We start from the raw sequence: 20,896 nt of genomic DNA, 5'->3' as shown, positions 1-20,896 counted from the left end.
AAAAATCAACATTTATTAATATACTGTAGTCATATCATCACAAACAATAGCATAACCAGCCAAACTCTGAATTCCATCAAGAATTTCTTGTGACTCTGTTTCCATGTACAACAATTTACCCTGTTTCGCCGAAAATAAGACAGTGTCTTATATTAATTTTTGCTCCTAAAGACATGCTAGATCTTATTTTTGGGGGAAGCCTTATTTTCAGGGAAACAGGGTACTCACGGAGCCTGTGTTTCTTCCCCTTCACTAATATGGTCAGAGACTTTGTATGGTAGGTGATTTAGCAGTAGAGTTGCTCACCTCATAGACATTACTCTCTGGAAGTAGATTTGTTTGTGACTGACAAACCTACAAAGTAAAATATTTTACTCCAGTTACATTTGATTTCAGGGATTGTCCTTGGTTTATTCCTATGTTTTCTTATTTCATTTTATATTAAGAACAATAAAATGCCTTAGATTATTGGGGAAGAGGTGAGTCACAGAGAGCTGGATTCCCACAGGTAGAATTCTTTTAGAAGAAATGATACAGTTTATCCTTGATAGTTTTTCATAAAATTATTTATGGCTGTTCTAAAACTCTGCTGAAATTCTGGGCTGGTGAATAAGAAAAGGCAACTCTGTTATTCTGCTAACTTAGTCCCAGAGACAGGAAAGCAACTATTAAAAAAAATAATTTCTAGAAACCCACAAAAAACAAAAGTAGCTACCAGAAACTTATAGACACAGTAATTACCATTCTTGATGGTAATTCACTCTGGAACGTGAGTGACGTGTAAATTTTTATTCTGATTACTTAAAAGTTGTATGCTTAAAGTGTTAGAAAATCCTTATTAGCCTGACCTGTGGTGGTGCAGTGGATAAAATGTTGACCTGGAATGCTGAGGTTGCTGGTTCAAAACCCTGGGCTTTGCCTGGTCAAGGCACATATGACATTTGATGCTTCCTGCCCCTCCCCCTACTCTCTCTCTTTCTTTCTCTCCTTTCTCTAAAATGAATTAAAAAAAAAAAAAAAGCCATGGCCTCGAAAAGAAATGTTTGATAAATTAGGCTTCATTAAAAGTAGAAAGTTAAAAAAAAATCCTTATTTCTATCTGTGATTTAAATCAGAAACTTTCTTTTTGGGCAGAAGTTCTGTGACCATATGCTCAAAAAGGTTAAGGTTGTTGTGTGTGGTGTAAAGCTCTGAGCTGAAGGACAGATGTCCCATCCTATATTTTTTACCTTTATGTCACAAAGGTCCAAGACCTTTTTACTTCTATGAAATAAAAATAGTGAGCCAAACTCTTCCCCGGGCCCAAGATTAGCAGATGCTTGTGGATATCCAGGCAAGGCAGGAAAGAGAGAAACAATGCAGGCTGTGAGGGAGTTTTATGGTTTTTAATATGTGAGCTAGCAAAACAAAGCATTGGAGAATTTCCTAAAACTTATGAGAAAATCATGTTAGATAGATCAGTAGTTAAAAACATTTTGTTCCTCACAGTGAAATTCCCCTTCTCCAGGTGGAATAGAGTGCAGAACTTGACTAATTAGACAGATAGCGTTGGGGCTAGTAGGGCTCCATGTGGTGGAAGGCCCGGAGCTGGGCAGACTGTGCTTGCCTAGTGTGTCCCTTCCTTTAGGCAGCTCCTGAGCACTGTTCAGAGTCTGTGGAGCGTAGTTTGAAAGTCAGTGATCTGGACTGGTGTTTTTCAAATTGTAAGGTGCTTATAAATCACCTGGAGATCTTATTAAAATGCTGATTCTGATTTAGTATGCCTCAGTGGAGCCTGAGAATTTGTATTTCTAAAAAGTTCCCGGGTAATACTGATGTTGTTGATTCAGACCACACTTGTAGTAGCAAAAAACTACTATAGTATTTAGCTAGTGTGGAGTTGTGTAATGGGGGCTCTTTGTAGTCTGATAGTGGTGTTTTCACATCTCCCTAACCCTAGCATGATACTCTGCTGCCCCGAAGTCTAGTCGAAGAGATCAGACTAAGAGCTCTATTTAGATGAGTATTCTCTCCCCTTGGTCAGAAGCTGAAGCTGCTTGTGCATGCCCCTGGGCAAAGAAGGGAGGGGAAGTGTTCTGCCTCTATGCATATATACAGATTTGTTCTTGGACTTCATGATTGTCATCTTTTTGTTCTAAGCGGTCTACATCCTTGTCAAATGTTAGTCTCTTAGCTTTGTCTGGTCTTGCTCTTTACAAGTTCATTATATTCAGTAAGTCTTGTCTCTTTCCTCAGGGATGACTTGGCTGATGATTCTGTCTTCACTCGAACCTCCCAGTGCTCTCGAGGTCTTGAACGATATATTTCCCGGGAGGAGGGGCCTCTCAGTCCCTTTTTGGGACAGCTTGATGAAGACTACCGAACAAGAGACACTTTCCTGCATCGGTCTGACTATAGTCCCCATATTAGTTGTCATGATGAGATACTGCATGGAACAGAACGGAGCAGAGACAAACTCAAAGGCTCCTACACTCTACGACCGGAGGAGAGGAGCCGGGAGACCAAACGGCCTCGTTACGATGATGCAGATAAGATACACAGCATGGGAAGTGATCACCCAAGTTTTACATCAGGGACTCGCAGCTATCGACAGCGTAGACGGAGTCCAAGCCCTAGATTTCTAGATCCTGAGTTTCGAGAGCTGGACCTTGCCAGGCGAAAACGAGAGGAAGAGGAAGAACAAAGTAGGAGTTTGAGTCAGGAGCTGGTGGGAGTAGATGGTGGAGGCACGAGCTGTCCCATCCCTGGATTATCAGGAGTCCTAACAGCATCCAAGCCAGGATTTTCTTTACATCGGCCTGAGGAAGTATCTGTGATGCCCAAGAAGTCAATTCTGAAGAAGCGGATTGAGGTGGACATGGAGCCTTCTATTCAGGTCTCTGCTACGTTTCTTCTAGGGTTTCTTGTTAGTTCCCTGAATATCTGAAAGTCTGGTTACTTATTTGGGGGCTCTATCCCTAATGGTATTTTTGTATATAGTATATGCTAGACCAGCATTGTTATTCCTATGAGCTGCATCTTCTAGAACTCATCAAGGGAAACTGTAGGTCTCATAATGCATCAGTAGAGGGCTTCTGTTGTCATGTATTAAGATTTCTAAACAGACATTTTGGAGTCTGTCTGTTGTATCTGTTTCTCTAAATTGGGTAACCCTATAGGAATCTTTGATTATGAGTTTCTTGGAAATGAAACTTGAAGGGCAAAGGGAGGAAATGATCTGAATTTCCTCCTCTCTCTTTAGAGAGAAGACGAAATATCTGAGTGGTAGGACACTAGACCAGAAATCAGGTGATTCTGGTTCTGGGCCCACTTCTGCTACCAACTTGCTGTGTGATTTTTAGACAATTCACCTCACCATTCTGAGCTTCAGTATTTTTTCCTCACCTATAAAAAGATGGTCAGGCATGAGCACTAGTTTTTAGCTGTCCTCTTAAGAGCTATAAATTTTTAGGTTTTTTGTTGTTTTTTTTAAGATTTTATTCATTTTAGAAAGGAGAGAGAGAGAGAGAAAAGAAGAGAGAGGAGAGAGAAGAAGCATCAACTTCCATATGTGCCTTGACCAGGCAAGCCCAGGGTTTTGAACCAGCAAAGTCAGTGTTCCAGGTCGGTGCTTTAACCACTGCGCCACCACAGGTCAGGCTGTTTTGGTGGGGTTTTTATTATTATTATTATTATTAATGATTTTAGAGAGGAAGAGGGGAGAGACAGACAGAGACATTGATCCATTTCTGTATGTGCCCTGATTGGGGATCAAACTAGCCAACCTTTGTGTACTGGGATGACACTGTAACCAACCAGGCTATCCAGCCAGGGCTTAAGAGCTGTAAATTTCTGAAGAGGTGCCTGTTGGCACTGAGGGAAGTAAGGGGAGGCTGATCAGTTAGTATTTCAGAGTTTCCTAACTCTACTTCAACTAAAGTAGCTTTACTTTTTATGTTTTTTTCTTTGGGGATTCATAGAAAACAAGTAAGCTAGGACACTTCTAAAGTTCTTTTGAATTCAGATTCCTTGATAAGGACTACAACAAATGGGAAAAAGTAAGGATTCAATCCAATCTGCCTTATTTCCTGTTTCTCCTTGCCATAGCAGAAACATCTGGAGAGATGGGGACCCAAATCTTGAACCTGGCTAAGGATACTGTTCCTTCCTTTCATCCATATTATCTTTTCCCTATCCAAGAATACTAAAGCATCTAAGTATTTATCTCAATTGCTAGTTTTCTGAGTTTCTGCAATAGAGGCTGTATTGATTTTGTTTGTCTTTGCAGCTTGAGAGTTTTTCCAGCAGTACCACCTCCAGCCAGGATCACCCTCTCTACTCTGGACACCCATCTGTTCCACTCAGTGGTGCTATTGCTGCTTTTGCTTCAGAGATTGAGAACAACAAGGGGACTATGTTAGAGACTACCCTGAAGGAACCTCAGGGCAACCTCTATCAGTGGGGTCACCTCGCTGGTATGCCCAAAGACAACAGTCCACTCAGAGAGAAGTTTGGAAGTTTTCTGTGCCACAAGGAGAAACTGGATATGAAGGCTGAGGGACCTGAGCAACACACAGACTTCTTGTTGCCCCATGAGAGAGCTAGCCAGGATGGCAGTGGGTTTTCTCGCATTCTGAGCATGTTGGCAGATTCTACCAGTACACAGGAAAAAAGGCGACGTAGCTTTCCTGACATTGAGGATGAGGAGAAGTTTCTCTATGGAGATGAAGAAGAGGATTTAAAGGCAGAATCTCTACCAAAGCCCCTTGGGGGTTCTGAGAGTGAAGTCATGAGGCAGCCGGCAAGCTCCCTGCCGTCGTCAGCTCCAGCTGTCAAGCTAGAATCAATGGAAGAGACCAGTCCCGAATATGCCAAGATTCACGACTTGCTCAAGACCATAGGCCTGGATATTGGGGTTACAGAGATTAGTAAACTGGCTGCACGCACCCAGGAACGACTTCATGGCAAGAAGCCTTCACGATCCTCCGCTGACCGTCGTTCCTCAGTTGACCGGCACTTTTCAGCAGACCGCTGTTCCTCAGTTGACCGCCGTTTCTCAGCTGATGGGCGTTCCTCAGATCCTCACAGATTGGAGAGCTTGGAGGCACATCATAGCAATACCCACTCCCCAGAGGTGTCTCATCCACATCCAGTCTCCCCTGTAGATCCTTACCTGCTCACAAAAAATAGCCCCCCATTCCTGAAGTCTGACCATCCAATGGGTACTATTGCAGGACCTGAGGTGGTTGACAGTGGGTTTCAGTCATCTGTTGCAGCCAGGTGCCTGTTGCCGGCAGCCCCATCTGCCCCAGTTAGACTTCCACACCCTGCTTCTTTATCTCAGTTTCATGTGCCAAGGGCCTCTCAGTTTGCTGCAGCTCAGCTACCTTCAAACTACCAGGGACTTGCAATTCCCCCTACTTCCTTTGAAGCCTATAGTCACTACATGGCATATGCTGCCTCAAGGTGGCCCATGTATCCCACCTCTCAGTCATCAAAGCACCCTCTACCTGAACCACACAGGGTAATGCCAGCTACCAAACAGGCCACTCGTAGTCGTCCCAATCTCCGTGTGATCCCCACTGTGACTCCTGCTGAGCCCAAGCAGGAGGAGTCAGTGCTCCGCTCAGTTCCTGCTGCCCAAGTGCCTGTTCAGGTGGCCATCCCACCCCTCATAAGGTATAATCCGGAAAAGATCTCCGATGAGAAGAATCGTGCTTCCCAGAAGCAGAAGGTATAATAGCTTTGGGAATTCTGTGCCCAAGTCTTTTATTTCAAATTAAATTTGTATTTGTGTTTTAGAGGAAGCTGAAAATTTTTAAGGCCCTTTAACTTTTAAGTTTTTTGGAAGCTGCCGTCATCATCCTAAGTAATGTATATACCCCCCTCTGTTTTTCTCACATGTTTTATCGTTAAGACTAAAGTCTGGCCCTAGTTCCCACTGTTATTGCTAGACTTTTAAGTTTATTACTCTATTTATAAATGATTTGCCTTAGAACACTATGGGTAGGAGCTGGGAGCCTTGAAGTCTTCAATATGAACTCATCAGGGAGTAAGGAAACTGGGTTGTGTGAAGGAGAATCAATAAACCTGTTTCATCCCAGTCAGTTTTGGGTCCTTTTCTACACTGATTATGGGGATTAATAGCTAATAACTAGTTGTTGCTTGGCAATTAAACCAAGAAATAAGCTTTGCTTGTTCTGGTTTATTTTAGAGTCTCAAAATAACACTTTTATGACACTTTTTAAAAAAAGTAGTCTTTATGCTGTCATGGTTCATTGGTTTATAGGAAGGGAGCAGTGGCTGGGGCAAAAATATAATTCTAGATGTTTTAGAGCAGTAGGTAAAAATTATGTAGGGACAGGCAATACTAAATAGAAGAATTTTAAATGGAAAAATTAATGCATACTGTTAATTTTTAAAGGTCCTTAATAACTAGCTAGTAACTCACTTTGTTTAGAAACATAAAAATGTAATATATAAATTTGATTGCTAATAAAATAAGACCTGAGGAGGAAATAAAAAGAAAAATTGAAGGGGCAATTTCATTTTTTTCCACTTTAGGAGAAATTTAGCCAATCCTTGAGAGAACAAAAAAAATCTCTATTTTCCACTGTATTTGAATACCCTGAACTTCAGACTTTTCATTTTGTTGAAGTCTTTTAGGAAAGGATGGTTGGTTAAAGAAGGACAAAACCTAAAACTGAAGAGACACTGTTTGGAGACTGATCATTTTCCATTTACTTTCCCTTTGTGAACCTAGCACTTAAGTCAGGGCTGATAAAACACAGATTTTTACTCTTGTCCATTATAGATAAGCCATATTTGTTTTTTCCATTAGGTGGTAATAATACAGTTGAAAGGTCATGAGGTTTACTTTATGACCTTTGATGTATTACTTAATCTTTCACTTTTCTTGCCATAAAACAGAGATAATGTCATGAGGATTAAGTAAAATATATGTAATGCAGCTAACACAGTACCTCTCCCATAACATATTAATTTCCTTCTTGAAAGGCTTAGAACTACTAACAGTTGCTGTCAGTAGCATTGGGTTAAAATTAGTGTAGTGCTTCCTGCATAAAAATAATACCTTTTGGGCAATGTAGCTCTGGAAAGGATAATTCTATTCTGGAGCTTGGATCAAAATGAAATATAACCTTCACTATAAAGTCAGAACCTCTGTGTACAGGCATTCAGATATTATCTAGCATGAGGGCTTATGGACAAGTGCAGTAGGAAAGGGAGGATATTAGAGGCTGATGCACGCTCTTTGTAGGTTATTGAAGAGAGGGAAAAGCTAAAGAGTGACCGGGAAGCTCGCCAGAAGAAGATGTACTATCTCAGGATCGAGCTGGAGCGACTTCATAAACAACAAGGTATCAGACACTCCTTTGCATGACTGCCTTCTTGTAGTAACTTGAGTAGGAGACCCAAATGAAGAGCTTTGCGGACTCAGGTTTAATGACCTGAAGTCTCACTTAGAAATTTTTTTTTTTATATAATTAGACTTGCAGAAAAGTTGCAATCATAGTGTAAATAATTCTCAGGTAGTCTCCATAGCTATTAGCCTTTTACTGTATTTGCTCTATCCCCTTTTTTCTCCCTCAATTTGTGTGTATAATTTTTCTGACATCTCTAACAGTAAGTTGTAAATATGATGCTCCTTGTAAATAATTCAGTGTCTACTAACAATAAAGACGACTTGCATAACCATAGTACAGTTATCAAATTTAGGAAGCTAACTACTCTAATACTGGTCTACTGGTACCATTCATATTTCTCCAGTTGTCCAAACAATGTCCTACATCAAAAGAAAATTCAGGGTATGCATTGCATTCAGTTGTCATGTTCTTTTGGTCTCCTTTAATCCATAACAATTTCTGAATATTTATATTTTATGACACTGACATTTTAGAAGAGAAGTCACATATTTTGTAGAATGTCCTTTAATTTTGGTTTGTCTGATGTTTCCTTATTCAATTTAGGTTATGAATTTTTGGCAGGAACATCACAGCAGTGATACTGAGTTTATATCAAGTGTTGATTTGTCCCATTACTGGTGATGTCAACTTTGATCATTTGGTTAAAGTGGTGCCTGCCAGGTTTCTCCACTGTAAAGTTACTATTTTACCCTTTTTAATTAGTAAGTATCTTATAAAGGAGATACTTTGAGACTAAATATTCAGTTGCTCTTCAGACTTCAGCCTACTAGTTTTAGCATTTGTTGATGTTCTTGCCTGAATGAATTGTTATTTACGATGGTTGTCAAATAGTAATTTTCTAATTTCATCATTCTATCTTTTATTAGTTGGTTTCCTATTGGAAGAAGGAGCTTCCTACCCATTTATATCCATGTGAACTCATGGATTCTTCATTCATAGATTATAATAAAATGCCTATCATTGTATATTTTCATGCTTAAATTGTCCCAGATTTGGCCAATAGGACCCCTTTAAGTTGACTCATCTGTCCTTTTGAAATGTTCCCGTCATTTTTCAGTACTTCTTTACTTTTTGGCCCGAAAAGATGTTCCATGATACCTCTTTTGAGTCCTTGTCTTCATCTATGCTTTTAAGAATTAACATACACTCCCTGCCTGGATAGCTCAGTTGGTTGGAGCGTCATCTGGAAGTGCAGACGTTACCAGTTTGATCCCCTGTCAGGGCATATACAGGAACAGATAGATGGATGTTCCTGTCGTACTCTCTCTCTCTGAAAAAGCAATCAATAAAAAGTTTTTCGTTTTTTTTTTGTTTTGTTTTGTTTTTTTCTGAAGCTGGAAACGGGGAGAGACAGCCAGACAGACTCCCGCATGCGCCCAACCGGGATCCACCCGGCACGCCCACCAGGGGCTAGGCTCTGCCTACGGAGGGGCGATGCTCTGCCCCTCCTGGGTGTCGCTCTGCCGCGACCAGAGCCACTCTAGCGCCTGGGGCAGAGGCCAAGGAGCCATCCCCAGCGCCCAGGCCATCCTTGCTCCAATGGAGCCTTGGCTGCGAGAGGGGAAGAGAGAGACAGAGAGGAAGGAGGGGGTGGGGGGTGGAGAAGCAAATGGGCGCTTCTCCTATGTGCCCTGGCTGGGAATCGAACCCGGGTCCCCTGCACGCCTGGCCGACGCTCTACCACTGAGCCAACCGGCCAGGGCCAAGTTTTTTAAAAAAATAATTAACATACACCCTGAGGAAAGAATATAACAAGGTTTCTAAATACTGCAGCTTGGTGATAGCATGGAAAAACAGAGTGGGAGAAGATATTTCTTCTGTTTGGATTTGGACTATGTAGGGATGAGAATCTTAGTTATTAATCCTGTGAGGATTAATTCATGAGGATCTGCCATTTGGATAGGAGATAGCATTAGGTGAGCCTAAGGCAAAACTTAAAACTCAAGGTAGGCATTTGTGAAGGGTCCTTAAATCAGATAAAGTCAAATATGTGACTGAATTTTTTTTTATTCATTTTAGAGAGGAGAGAGAGTGTGTGAGAGAGAGAGAGAAAGAGAGAAAGGGGGGAGGAACAGGAAGCATCAACTCCCATATGTGCCTTGACCAGACAAGTGCAGGGTTTTGAATCTGCGACCTCAGCGTTCCAGCTCGACTCTTGATCCACTGCGCCACCACAGGTCAGGCCTGTGACTGAATTTTGCTTTCTGAATAATCCTTTGCTGTTCTGAAGAGGACAGCTACTAGATTCATGCATACAACATTTATAAACCTTCTTAGAGAACACATGCACACAAACTTGTATCTACCATTTTGGGGGTTCATGGAGCCCCTGAAGCCTGTCTGTAGATCCTTAGCTAATAACCCCTACAAGAAAAATAATGTAATCACTCATCCTTTACCACCATAGAAGCTTCACCTAAACCAGCCCACGTGGAAAGAGAGTCCCATTTGCTTTTAAAAAGTTTTATGGGAAAAGATTTTGTGACCATAAACTCTTGAGCAATTATTACTTATGACTGAAAAACAGTTTGTCTTAACTTCCTTTCCTTGTGTTTGTTTCTGTTGATATTTGACAACTCAGGGGAAATGCTGCGCAAGAAACGAAGGGAGAAGGATGGCCACAAAGACCCGCTCCTGGTGGAAGTGAGTCGGCTTCAGGATAACATTATGAAGGACATTGCAGAACTTCGGCAAGAGGCAGAAGAGGCCAAAAAGAAGCAATCTGAACTGGACAAAGTGGCTCAGATCTTGGGAATTAACATTTTGGATAAATCCCAGAAATCTTCAAATGACAGCAAAGAGCCTACAGAGAGGCCTGGGAAAGCAGAAAAATCTAAGAGCCCAGAAAAGCTATCATCGTATTCAAACTCTTCTTCAAACAGCAAGGTAAAAACTGAACTTTTTCATTTCTCGTATATATATATTTTTAAATTTTCATGGACTCCTAAAGAAGCTTTCTAACTAACCATTTTCTTAGCTTCCTTTTCTAGCCTGTTCTTACTCTTGTTAGAGTTTCATAAAGCCTAGATCAGCTCATGATACTGTCCAGAATTTTAGCATTCCCCATTGCTAACAAAGTAGAATTCCACTTTTCAGAATATATTACTTTGCTTCTTTATAAGATGCATTTCATTCTATCATGCTTAAAACATGACTTATAGCATGTCTGTTCTCGTGCCTGTCTCTTCCAGTAAATGAGAGATTCTTGAAAATAAGAGTATAACTTATTTATCTTTGTGTTTGCCAAGGAATCCAGTATGTCTAGTATACAGTAGATGCTCAGTTAATGTTTGGGGGATAGAGAAGAGGATAATCTGTCTTCTCTATCAATCAAATTTTAATTATTCCATGTCCTCCTGGGAGAGTTATCTTTCTCATCCAGGTAAGACTCTACTGTTTTATACCAGGATCATTGAGTTCAGGGCCTTTAATGAGAGAAAAACTTGTGGTCTGGTCCTTTGTAGTTGAGTTATACATTGTTTGGGGTTCTGTTTATACACCAAACCCATGATAGTTTATCATCTTTATTTGAGTGAGTCTTCATGTTTTCTGAAGCTAAGAGGGATATGTTGCAATTTGGTTTTCATTTCAGCAATAAGGAACATTGTGTTTATAACCTCTCTTTTCTTACCTGTTCTTGGTATTTCTTCTTTTTTTTTTTTTTGTATTTTTCTGAAGGTGGAAACAGGGAGGCAGTCAGACAGATTCCCACATGCCCCCGACTGGGATCCACCCGGCATGCCCACCAGGGGGCGATGCTCTGCCCATCTGGGGCATCGCACTGTTGCAACCAGAGCCATTCTAGTGCCTGAGGCAGAGGCCACAGAGCCAACCCCAGCACCCGGGCCAACTTTGCTCCAATGGAGCCTCGGCTGCAGGAGGAGAAGAGAGAGACAGAGAGGAAGGAGAGGGGGAGGGGTGGAGAAGCAGATGGGCGCTTCTCCTGTGGTTCCTGGCCGGGAATCGAACCCGGGACTCCTGCATGCCAGGCCAACGCTCTACCACTGAGCCAACTGGCCAGGGCCGCCTTCTTTTTTTTTTTTTTTTGCCTCTCTTTAAAATATATATTTGGTTTTCTGTTTTCTATTAATTTCATAAAAATAAACACATTTTCATAATTTCATTCACCTAGAAACAACTGTTATTAGTAACTTGGTGTATATTATTCCAAATACTTTTCTTTTGCTTATTAATTAACTTAACAAATATTTACTAATCTCCAAGAAAGTGCCAGGCACTATTCTGGATATGGGAAGTATAGCAGTGAACTATATAGACAAGGTTCTTATTCCTTAGTCACATCAAATAGGAGAAGACGGAGAATAAATAAACAAGGTTGGGTTAGGTAATGACAAGTACCTAAAAAAGGAAAACAGGATAAAGAAGATAAGAGTAGTTAGGAAAAGTCTTTTGGATAAGGTAACATTTCATATTCTATGCCTATTCGCATATCTTTATTGATTATTCAAATGTACATACTTTTCTCGGTATATAATGAACATCTTTCAATGTCAATAAATAGACTTCTCTAATTATATATATATATATATATTTTTTTTTTTTTTTTAATTCAGTGAGAGAAGGGGAGACAGAGACAGACTCCCGCATGTGCCCCCACTGGGATCCACCCAGCAAGCCTACCTGGGGGTGATGCTCTGCCCATCTGGGGTGTTGCTCCATTGCTCAGCATCCGAGCTCTTAGTTCCTGAGGCAGAGGCCATGGAGCCATCCTCAGTGCCCAGGGCCAACTCACTCCAATCTACCCATGGCTGCAGGAGGGGAAGAGAGAGAGAAAAGCAAGAGGGGTGGAGAAGCAGACAGGCACTTCTCCTGTGTGCTCTGACTGGGAATCGAACCCGGGACATCCACATGCCAGGCCGATGCTGTACCGCTGAGCCAACTGGCCAGGGCCACTGCTAGTGACTCTTAAATAAGACTGTAGTAGGGAAAGATTTCTTTGAAGTGCTAATTGTTTCCCTTTCTCTATCCTGTCTTCCTTTTGCCACCAGTCAATATTATAGGTGCCCAGTTTTCTGATCTTGTCTACTGTAGAACTTCATGCATATTTACCCACTCTTTGTTCCAAAATTATCTTTTTTCTGTTCCTCATTCTCCAACATTGACCAAATTCTTATTTTCTAAGTGTCTTGTTCCCAGCTTACTGACATACGAATTCATATTAAAGTATTTATTATTATTATTTTATTGATTTTTACATAGAGGGGAGAGAGAGAGAAATAGGGGGGAGAAGTGGGAAGTATCAACTCATAGGAGTTGCTTCCCATATGTGCCTTGACCAGGCAAGCCCAGGGCTTCGAACCGGCGATCTCAGCGTTCCAGGTCAACGTTTTATCCACTGCCCACCACAGGTCAGGCTAAAATATTTATTACTAACTTAATATTTGGGAGTTTATAGATTTTAAAAGAGGATTTATGTTAACTCAGAGGTGTTCAGTTGGTAGTATAAAATACCAATGGTGGTATTTTAGGCAATTAGAAACATTTTACCCAGATTACTTTAGTCATCCTACATAGACTAATGTCTGCTCTTGTACAAAGTCAGCCCCGCTCTCCAGTGTTCCAAACCAGTATGTGTTTGTGATAAGTGAGTTCACTGTTATCTATTCTCTGCATTTGTATAACCTGTCAATTACCTTTTCAATTTGGTTTTTCTTCTCTCCATAGTTGTCATTATGATTTTTAAATTTAACTTTTGAATTTAATTGCATAGGTAATGCTTTCAGCATCTACCAAAGGGAATACATTAAAAACACTCTTATACATTCTTGTTCTCTACTTCCCCTCTCCAGAAGCAACCAGCATTTCCATTATCTTGAGTATTATTTTAGATATTTTAGGATATGTAAATAAATATATTGCCGTTGTGATTTATTCTCCATGAAAAGATAGCACCATGGAGTCTATAATTAGTTCTGTTTGAGCCTTATAGACAGATTTCTTGTGGGGTTTTCCCAGTTTATGCACCTTTAGGCACTGAAAATATAACCCTACAAGCCTACTTCTATAATTATGATAAGTGTCTTGCTTTTTCTGAGAGAAGACAGATCTAGACTGCCTTAAATTCCTCCTAAGTGCAGGTTTTTTTCCCTCTAGGACTCAAAAATAAACAGTGAGAATTCTCATACTAAGAGCCCCAAGCCTGCAGAGAGTCCCCAGCCAACTACTAAGCAATCTGATCAACCCATTGCTGCCTATGAGTATTACGATGCTGGCAATCACTGGTGCAAGGACTGCAATACCATCTGTGGGACCATGTTTGACTTCTTCACCCACATGCACAATAAGAAGCACACACAGGTAGGTACCCTGCCCTCTGTTATTTCTACTCTCCTCTTTCCCCTCAAACTTCTGTACCCCCATCTGCATTACAAAGCTGGCAAATGAAACATTCTCATATGGGCAGGAGCCCCAATATGAAGAGCCAAGAGATAGCAGCAAAGGAGACACCATCCCCAGGGCTCAGTCCAGGGGACTTGCCTGTAACTAAACACCATGACAAGTGTAAGTGAGGCTTCAGCCTCTTTTGATTCCTTGAGAACCTGATTATTTGTTTCATTTTATCGATTGCTGGTACTTGCTCTAACATGTGTTTACCTTTTCCACAGGTGATTTCTGTTTAAACAGTTGGCAGAGTGGGTGGGGGTGGGAAGCTAGGAGCTTCTGGTCCCCTGGTGCGTGGGGAGAAAAAGAAAAGAAAAGTGGGTCATTGAGTTTATAGTGCTGTTGTGTGAGCACCTCTGCCTCTTGCAAATAGACACTGGATCCCTACAACAGACCTTGGGCTTCAAAGACCCAGAGTGAGACCAAGCAAGAGGCTGTAAAGCGCACTGACAAGATAACTGTTCCCTCAAAAGGTATGTTTCCTCCCTGCCTTTTTGTTTCCTTATATTCAGCCAAGGAGCAGGTGTTCCTGAACTCTAAGTTGCTAGGAAGCAGTATAGGGTGAGACATAAACACTTTCTGACAAAGCTATAAGAATGCCTTCTCTGTGCAAAACAGTGTACTAGGTCCTAAAGAAATACAGTGCTGTATAAGACAAGAATGCCCTCTACCTATATGGCCAGAAATCTGACAGATATTAAACATGTGTATACCACTTTAAAATACAATTTTGTTACTGACTTAGGTACTAAAACTTTTTATTTGAAATTCAGATAAAAAGAAGAATAAGAGGTACAATAATTTAACTGCTTTTTCAACTTAGAAATATTTTTGAATAGTCATTATTAAGGGGATAAGTTGAGAAGTAGAAAGTTTCTTTGTCTTTAAACTTCTCGTCTTAACCTTCTTAAGTAGTAAATGCTGTTATATTCTTTAGATCTGAAGAAGATAGGCGATTCCTGAGTAATTAGTACCAACATAAGAGATCCTCATACAAATGGTGCTGGGCTAACTAGTAGAGAGTATAGTTTTTAAATCTCCTAAAATACTTAGTGCTAGTTGGAGTTTGAGGAGAATTGGCAACAGAAATGAATCTGGCACAGGAAACTCCTGCATATCCCAGTTAGTGTGCCCAGGAGGTAAAAGACATAGTGATCCTGTGTTCAAACTTTACGTTGGGAAGACTGCCATTGTAATTCATCTAAATGCAATTTCAGACTCAAAAGTGGGTAAGGTCTTCTTTACCATTAGCCATGTTACTGCAAAGGGGAAGTAGAATATCCTTTGGTTGCAGTCATACTGGATTTAAATGACTTATTTTCCTGACTCTCTTCCACTTCTTCCAGGCTCTGAGTTTCTGATTCCCATCACTGGATATTACTGCCAGCTGTGTGAGGAATTTTTGGGGGATCCAATTTCTGGAGAGCAACATGTGAAGGGTCACCAACACAATGAGAAATATAAGGTTGGTCTTTTAGTAGCCTGTGGAGTTTCCCACTTTCTGCAGTAATCCTTTGACTTTGTCAGACAATTAGAAAGCCAGAAAAAGTCATTAATATTTCAAATTCCATATAATCACTAGGAAGTTCTCAATTCTAGTGATAGATGCTGACATCATAGAACCATCTGCATTCTTGAGGAACATGACTTCTAGAGATTAGTGGAGCCAAGATTTTCTTTTAAAGTATTTTGACCAATTGTTGAGCCTTTATCTTTTTTCTTCCCAGAAATATGTGGTTGAAAACCCATTGTATGAGGAGCGGCGGAATCTGGACCGCCAAGCTGGCTTGGCTGTGGTCCTGGAGACAGAACGGCGGCGTCAGAATGAGCTAAAGCGCAAACTTACTGAGAAACCAAAGGAAGAGAAGAAAGAAAAAAAGACAAAGATCATGAAAGAAGATGACAAGGTCTCTGAGGAATTAGGAGACCAACTCTCTGAGGGTGGGAACTCCCCTGAAAAGGCGGAAAACAAGAGTAAGGGTAGCATCAGACTCCAATTAAAAGAAGAAGTAAAGAAAGAATCATCAGCATCTTCTTCTTTTGGAAAATTCAGCTGGAAGAAGCCGGAAAAAGAGGAGGAAAAAAATTCAGTGGCCCAAAGTATCCCCAAGGAAGAGATTGTGGAAAGCAGTAAGGACAAAGAGGATGGCAAAGCTGAAGCTGGGAAGGCAAAGCCCATCAAAATCAAGCTCTCTGGGAAAACTGTTGTTGCTCATACTAGCCCTTGGATGCCTGTTGTGACCACTTCAACCCAGACTAAGATCCGACCCAACCTACCTATCCCATCCACAGTGCTCCGCAAGTCAGGGTCTGCCACAGTCAGCAAGCCGGCTCCTCTTAACACCTTTTTATCCATCAAGTCCTCTGGAACCACTGCTAAGCCTTTGCCAGTGGTTAAAGAGTCTTCATCTGATCTCCTCTTGCCTCCCGACATCATCTCCAAAGCATTTGGAGGGGAAGAGGTGATTCTAAAAGGGTCTCCAGAGGAAAAAATGGTGCTGGCTGAAAAGAATGAGCCATCCCACATACCTGAACAAATGCTCCCACCTCCTCCACCACCTCCTCCACCACCACCACCACCACCACCACCACCACCACCACCACCCCTTGTTATACCTCATCCAGCTGCAGCTACCCCCTCTCCTGCTCAAACAAAGGCTATCTTGGCTCCAGTAAAATCAAACCCAACTGTATCTCACACTCTCAGCCCTGGCTTCTTAGGTCCTAAGATTTTGAATCCAGTGTTGCCAGTAGCCATCATGGCCTCAGCACAGCCAACTGCCATTCCTTCTGATGAGACAGCTCCTGGGGTGAGTGAGAGTGACCGGGACCAGACCTTATTCTCTGTGTTAGTGCGTCCACCACCTCCCCTCTCAAGTGTGTTCAGTGAACAAGCCAAAAAGGTGGAAAAGCGCAATTCGTGCTTAGCAACAGCCAATGCTAAGGACCTGTATGACATATTCTACAGTAGTGGTGGAAAGGGGGCCCCAGAGACTAGGCTGAGTGGTGGTTCATTGGCCAATGGGGAAAATAGCAATTTCTCTAGACTCGAAAGCTCAGACACATTTTCCACTTCTACTTTGAACAGCAGTGCATCCCAGGAGGAGTTGCCTTCAGACAGAAGCTTGGTTTCTGCTCCTTCAGGTGGAAACCCTAAAAAACACATTGCAAAACCTATAGTGTCCCTAGGGAAATGGTCAGTGGTAGAACATATAGACTCAAAGAGCAGAGGCAGCAGCTATGGCTTCCTACAGCCTCTGACAAGGCTGTGCCAAAGCAAGCGTTACGAAACTGTTACTCCGAAGACAGACACTTTGGCTCTGTGGACTTCTGGCTCCTTCCAGAGTGACACTAATAGCAATATATCTCCAGAGGGAAAAAGTGAGCCTGACCTGGGAGAGCCAGGGCCACCAGGTATAGAGCCAGCCCCTCAGCTGTCAGATATACATTGTAATACCATGGAATCTCAGAAGTTGGTAGAAACCCATCTTATGGAACCTGGTAACAAGGATGAGGAAAGGCAAGAGCTTCACCAGTCTAAGGAGTGTGGAAAAAGTGAGATAGAGACAAACACTGAACTAAAAGAAAGAAGAACAAAGCTTTCTGAAAGGATGGTAGGAAAGGAAATAGGTATCAGTGTTGGGCCCAATAACATGGAGGATTCTGATTTGAACCATAGGAACAGATATATGTGGGAGGGAAAAATAGAGCAGCCCAAGTTACACATGACTGACAAAAAGACTGAACAGTCTAAGAAATTGATGTCAGGAAGTGAAACTCAAAGTAAAGTAGTGATTGAATTAAGTGCACAGGCTCTCTCTTCCACAATGGCAAAAATAGACTCATTTCCGCCAGAAGCTAAGTCTTTACTCCAGAATCCACACGACACAGCTGTGAAAATGTCTGCTCCAGAATTGCTCCTTCACTCCCCAGCCAGATCAGATACGTGTTTAGCAGATAGTGCACAGAAGCAAGGAGTTTTAACTGGTGGTGAGGAACGCCTAGAAAATTCAGCTCCAGAATCAGCTTCCAGAGCTTCTAGGTACAGAAGCCTCAAACTCAAAAGAGAAAGATCAAAAGACCTTCAGGGTAAACTGGTCTATGAACTGGCTGTTTGGGATGAGAACAAGAATCCAGAGACCTGGGTGAGCCCAGAGAAACTAGAAGCAGAAGCTCTGGAGCTACAAGCTGTCCATCCAGAATTAACAGTGACAATGGAAAGCAAGGCCTTAGAAGACTTTAAAGTTACAGGTTTGAAAGTAGAAGAGCTTGCTGCCATGGGGAAACGGAGGGATATGGGTGTTGAATTTTGCAATACTCAGCCAGACCCAGCACACAGATATTCAACTGACCTGTCTCAGAAAATGTGTGAAGAAATTTCTACATCATCTGTAGGATGTAATCCCTCCACTGTCACTGACTTTGAATCAATCCCATCCTTTTCTGTGTTTCCATTAGATTCTTCCAAAACCCTGGTGCTTAACTTTGGAGCAGAGGGTGAACAAAATTCATCTAATCCCAGAAGTGGGAGGATCATTCCTAACATTTTGAAAACTGGACTTCCTATAGAAAATACTGACCTTGGTTTGGGAAGCCTAGAAGGAACACACCAGGCCCTTGACCTATTAGCAGGAGGAATGATGCCTGAAGAAGTAGAAGAAACTTCTCAATTAGAGAAACAAGATTCACTGGGCTTGGAATCGGAACCAGTTAACCCTGCAGGTCTTGGACCATCTCCTTGCCTTCCAGATCTTGTTGACTTTGTCACACGGACATCTGGAATTCAAAAAGAGAAGTTATGTTCTCATCTCTCTATGCCAGATAACCCTGCTGAGTGCAGTTCCTTGGAGATGGGACCACTACAACTAGAAATAGTGAATACATCCATCACAGAAGTAGCAATTCCTCAAGTAGATGAGGACAACGACAACCCTTTGAATTTGGTAAAGTCTTTGGCTCCAGGGTCCCCTACAAGGGAGCAGGTAGGTGGAGGCAATATTGGCCCTCAGGAATTACCCGCACAAGAAGCTGTAGTCGATGCCATCCAGGACCACACAGAATCCAGTGTTCACAACTAAATAAATATCCAGAGCTACTTGTGGATGAATCAGATTGGCTTCTAGGAATCAGGTGCCCAGATGACCCAGGACTCTGGCTTTCTCATCTGGAACCTACACCATGAGATGCAGTGAGCATTTTATAGCAAATGTTCATGGAAGCTAAAAAATGTACCTCCTTTTCTATTTTCCTTTTCTCCTTAAGATAGACAAATCAATCATACTTTCTATACATATCTGTAAAAAAAAGTATTTTATGTTAATTTTTTTGCCAATTTATTTTCTCATACTTTGTCATTAAAATCAAATGTCTATCTGGCTCACCACATAGTGTGCTTTGATTGTATTTTGCCTTTGGCTATGCCTTTTCTGGAATGTGAGGGAGGAGGAAGACAGCTTACTTCTCCAAATGCTGTGTTGTATCCCCACCTAATTTTCTGGGCAGCTTGATGGTTCTCTGGGAGAAACACCAGAAAGCCTGCAGAAATGGAAAACTGATGAAGGAAGGATTGTTCACCTCTTAGGCTTCCATTTGGAGGGCCTGCCTTAACATTGTTTGAAATGCAGCGTGAGTAGCTCTTTTGTTTTACTTGTGGCATGTCAACCCCCATACTTTCTCCATTCTCCACAAATGTGTTTGGAAATGGCCTTGGGAAACATGGAAGAAAATCTAGCAGGCTCACTTTTGGAAGACAACAAATCGGTAAGGCTTATTCATGGCTCAGAACCTGGAGCAGATTGCTTTTTGGGTCACTTTAATTTTTGAAATGGCTTTTGTTCATTGTATTGTGATGCAGTAACACTTTGTGTTAAATTGCTTGGCAGCATTTCTGTTCTAAAGAGGTAGAAGATCTGAAAATTGTTCTGGGATTGGATTTATTCTCTGTTCCACAACCTATATGTTTTCCTTCCTCTACCTCTCCCTTTCCCAAGTTATTTCTACCATAGTGTGATGTTTTGGGTTGTACATATTGTTCAAAAGATTAAAAAATTTATGAGTTGGCTTGGACAAGTTTAACTTTATTTTTAATGTGTTGATTTCTTGGAATAAATGCATTAATCTCATGTTTCTTTCTGGGTTTTTGTTTTGAAGCTTGAGACTTGTTTGGAGGTTCTAGCAGGGGAGCACAGCAACTCGTATACCCTTGACCAAAGAACGGTCCTCTCCTCTAGCGGGGAAGGTCGTCCTCTTCAACTGAGCGCGCAGCTTCGGGAGGGACGCACATGGAGCGGTGAGGGAGGAAGGGGAAACCCACCTAGCCAGCCAGATCAGCCGAATCAACCCTGGCGGTCAATGGGGTGACAGATGTCGCAGCCAGATCGCCCTCACATCCTGGGTTTTTGTTTTGAAACCACACAGATTTCACTTTCACAGGAAAACTGAAGCAGTGAACCCCCACTGTCCTATTGTCTATACTCCAGCCATTCATATTTTCGGCTACTTCCTTCATGTCAGATTGTTGAGTTAGAGTCTGTGTCCCAGTGCTGCCGAGGGTAATAAGTAGAGGACAGTGGTCTAGTTTGGGCATCTTCATATGATGAAGCTTTTTGTGCACCCTTATGCTGCCTCTCCCCGTGCTCCTCTGGGAGCTCAGCTTCCCCAAGAACACGCGTGTTCTTGAGGATCAGGGAGCTTGGTCCTCAGATGTTCTAATCTCTGTTCCAGTTTCCTCTTGACATCTGTTGTCAGCAGTCTGTAAACTGTCTCAGCAGAGGCTTCAGAGTCTTGTTCTCCCCCAGCCCTCTTCCCCAAGCCGCTCAAAAATAATGCAAAGTTGCCAGCTTTTTCTCTAAGAATTCTTTCTCCCTGTTTCCTTGTGTGCAGAGCTGCACCATCCCTCCATTGAGTTTGTAGAGGCTATTTACTTTTTATAGAGCCTTGACTAATGTTTGTTTAGAAGTTATCCTGGCCTCTCTTCATCATGTGGAAAGGGAACAGATTTGGGAGAGTTAGATCTTCAGATGTTCCTCAGCCATTTGCCTTGCTGTGATTTGGGACAAGTTACTTTGCCT

At 41.9% G+C, this 20,896-nt stretch overlaps 1 protein-coding gene across 3 annotated transcripts in view; it reads left to right on the top strand.

Annotated features, from left to right (window-relative positions):
• Window positions 1-19,947, top strand: part of ZNF318 (zinc finger protein 318) — a 28,247-nt gene extending 8,300 nt beyond the window's left edge. For 2 of the 3 annotated variants that reach the window (XM_066250907.1, XM_066250925.1), the window contains 9 exons: window positions 2,236-2,875; window positions 3,490-3,603; window positions 4,268-5,713; window positions 7,259-7,358; window positions 10,006-10,310; window positions 13,539-13,742; window positions 14,200-14,299; window positions 15,173-15,291; window positions 15,554-19,947. In XM_066250907.1, the coding sequence (XP_066107004.1) occupies window positions 2,236-2,875; window positions 3,490-3,603; window positions 4,268-5,713; window positions 7,259-7,358; window positions 10,006-10,310; window positions 13,539-13,742; window positions 14,200-14,299; window positions 15,173-15,291; window positions 15,554-18,904 (6,379 nt within the window). In that variant the 3' untranslated portion in view covers window positions 18,905-19,947. The remainder of the gene's footprint in view (window positions 1-2,235; window positions 2,876-3,489; window positions 3,604-4,267; window positions 5,714-7,258; window positions 7,359-10,005; window positions 10,311-13,538; window positions 13,743-14,199; window positions 14,300-15,172; window positions 15,292-15,553) is intronic. The other variant, XM_066250915.1, reaches the window with a different exon arrangement.
• The last annotated feature ends 949 nt before the right edge of the window (window positions 19,948-20,896 follow it).

Source organism: Saccopteryx bilineata, chromosome 1 (assembly GCF_036850765.1).
Source record: "Saccopteryx bilineata isolate mSacBil1 chromosome 1, mSacBil1_pri_phased_curated, whole genome shotgun sequence".
NCBI lineage: Eukaryota > Metazoa > Chordata > Mammalia > Chiroptera > Emballonuridae > Saccopteryx > Saccopteryx bilineata.
This window is presented reverse-complemented; position numbering and strand designations above follow the sequence as displayed.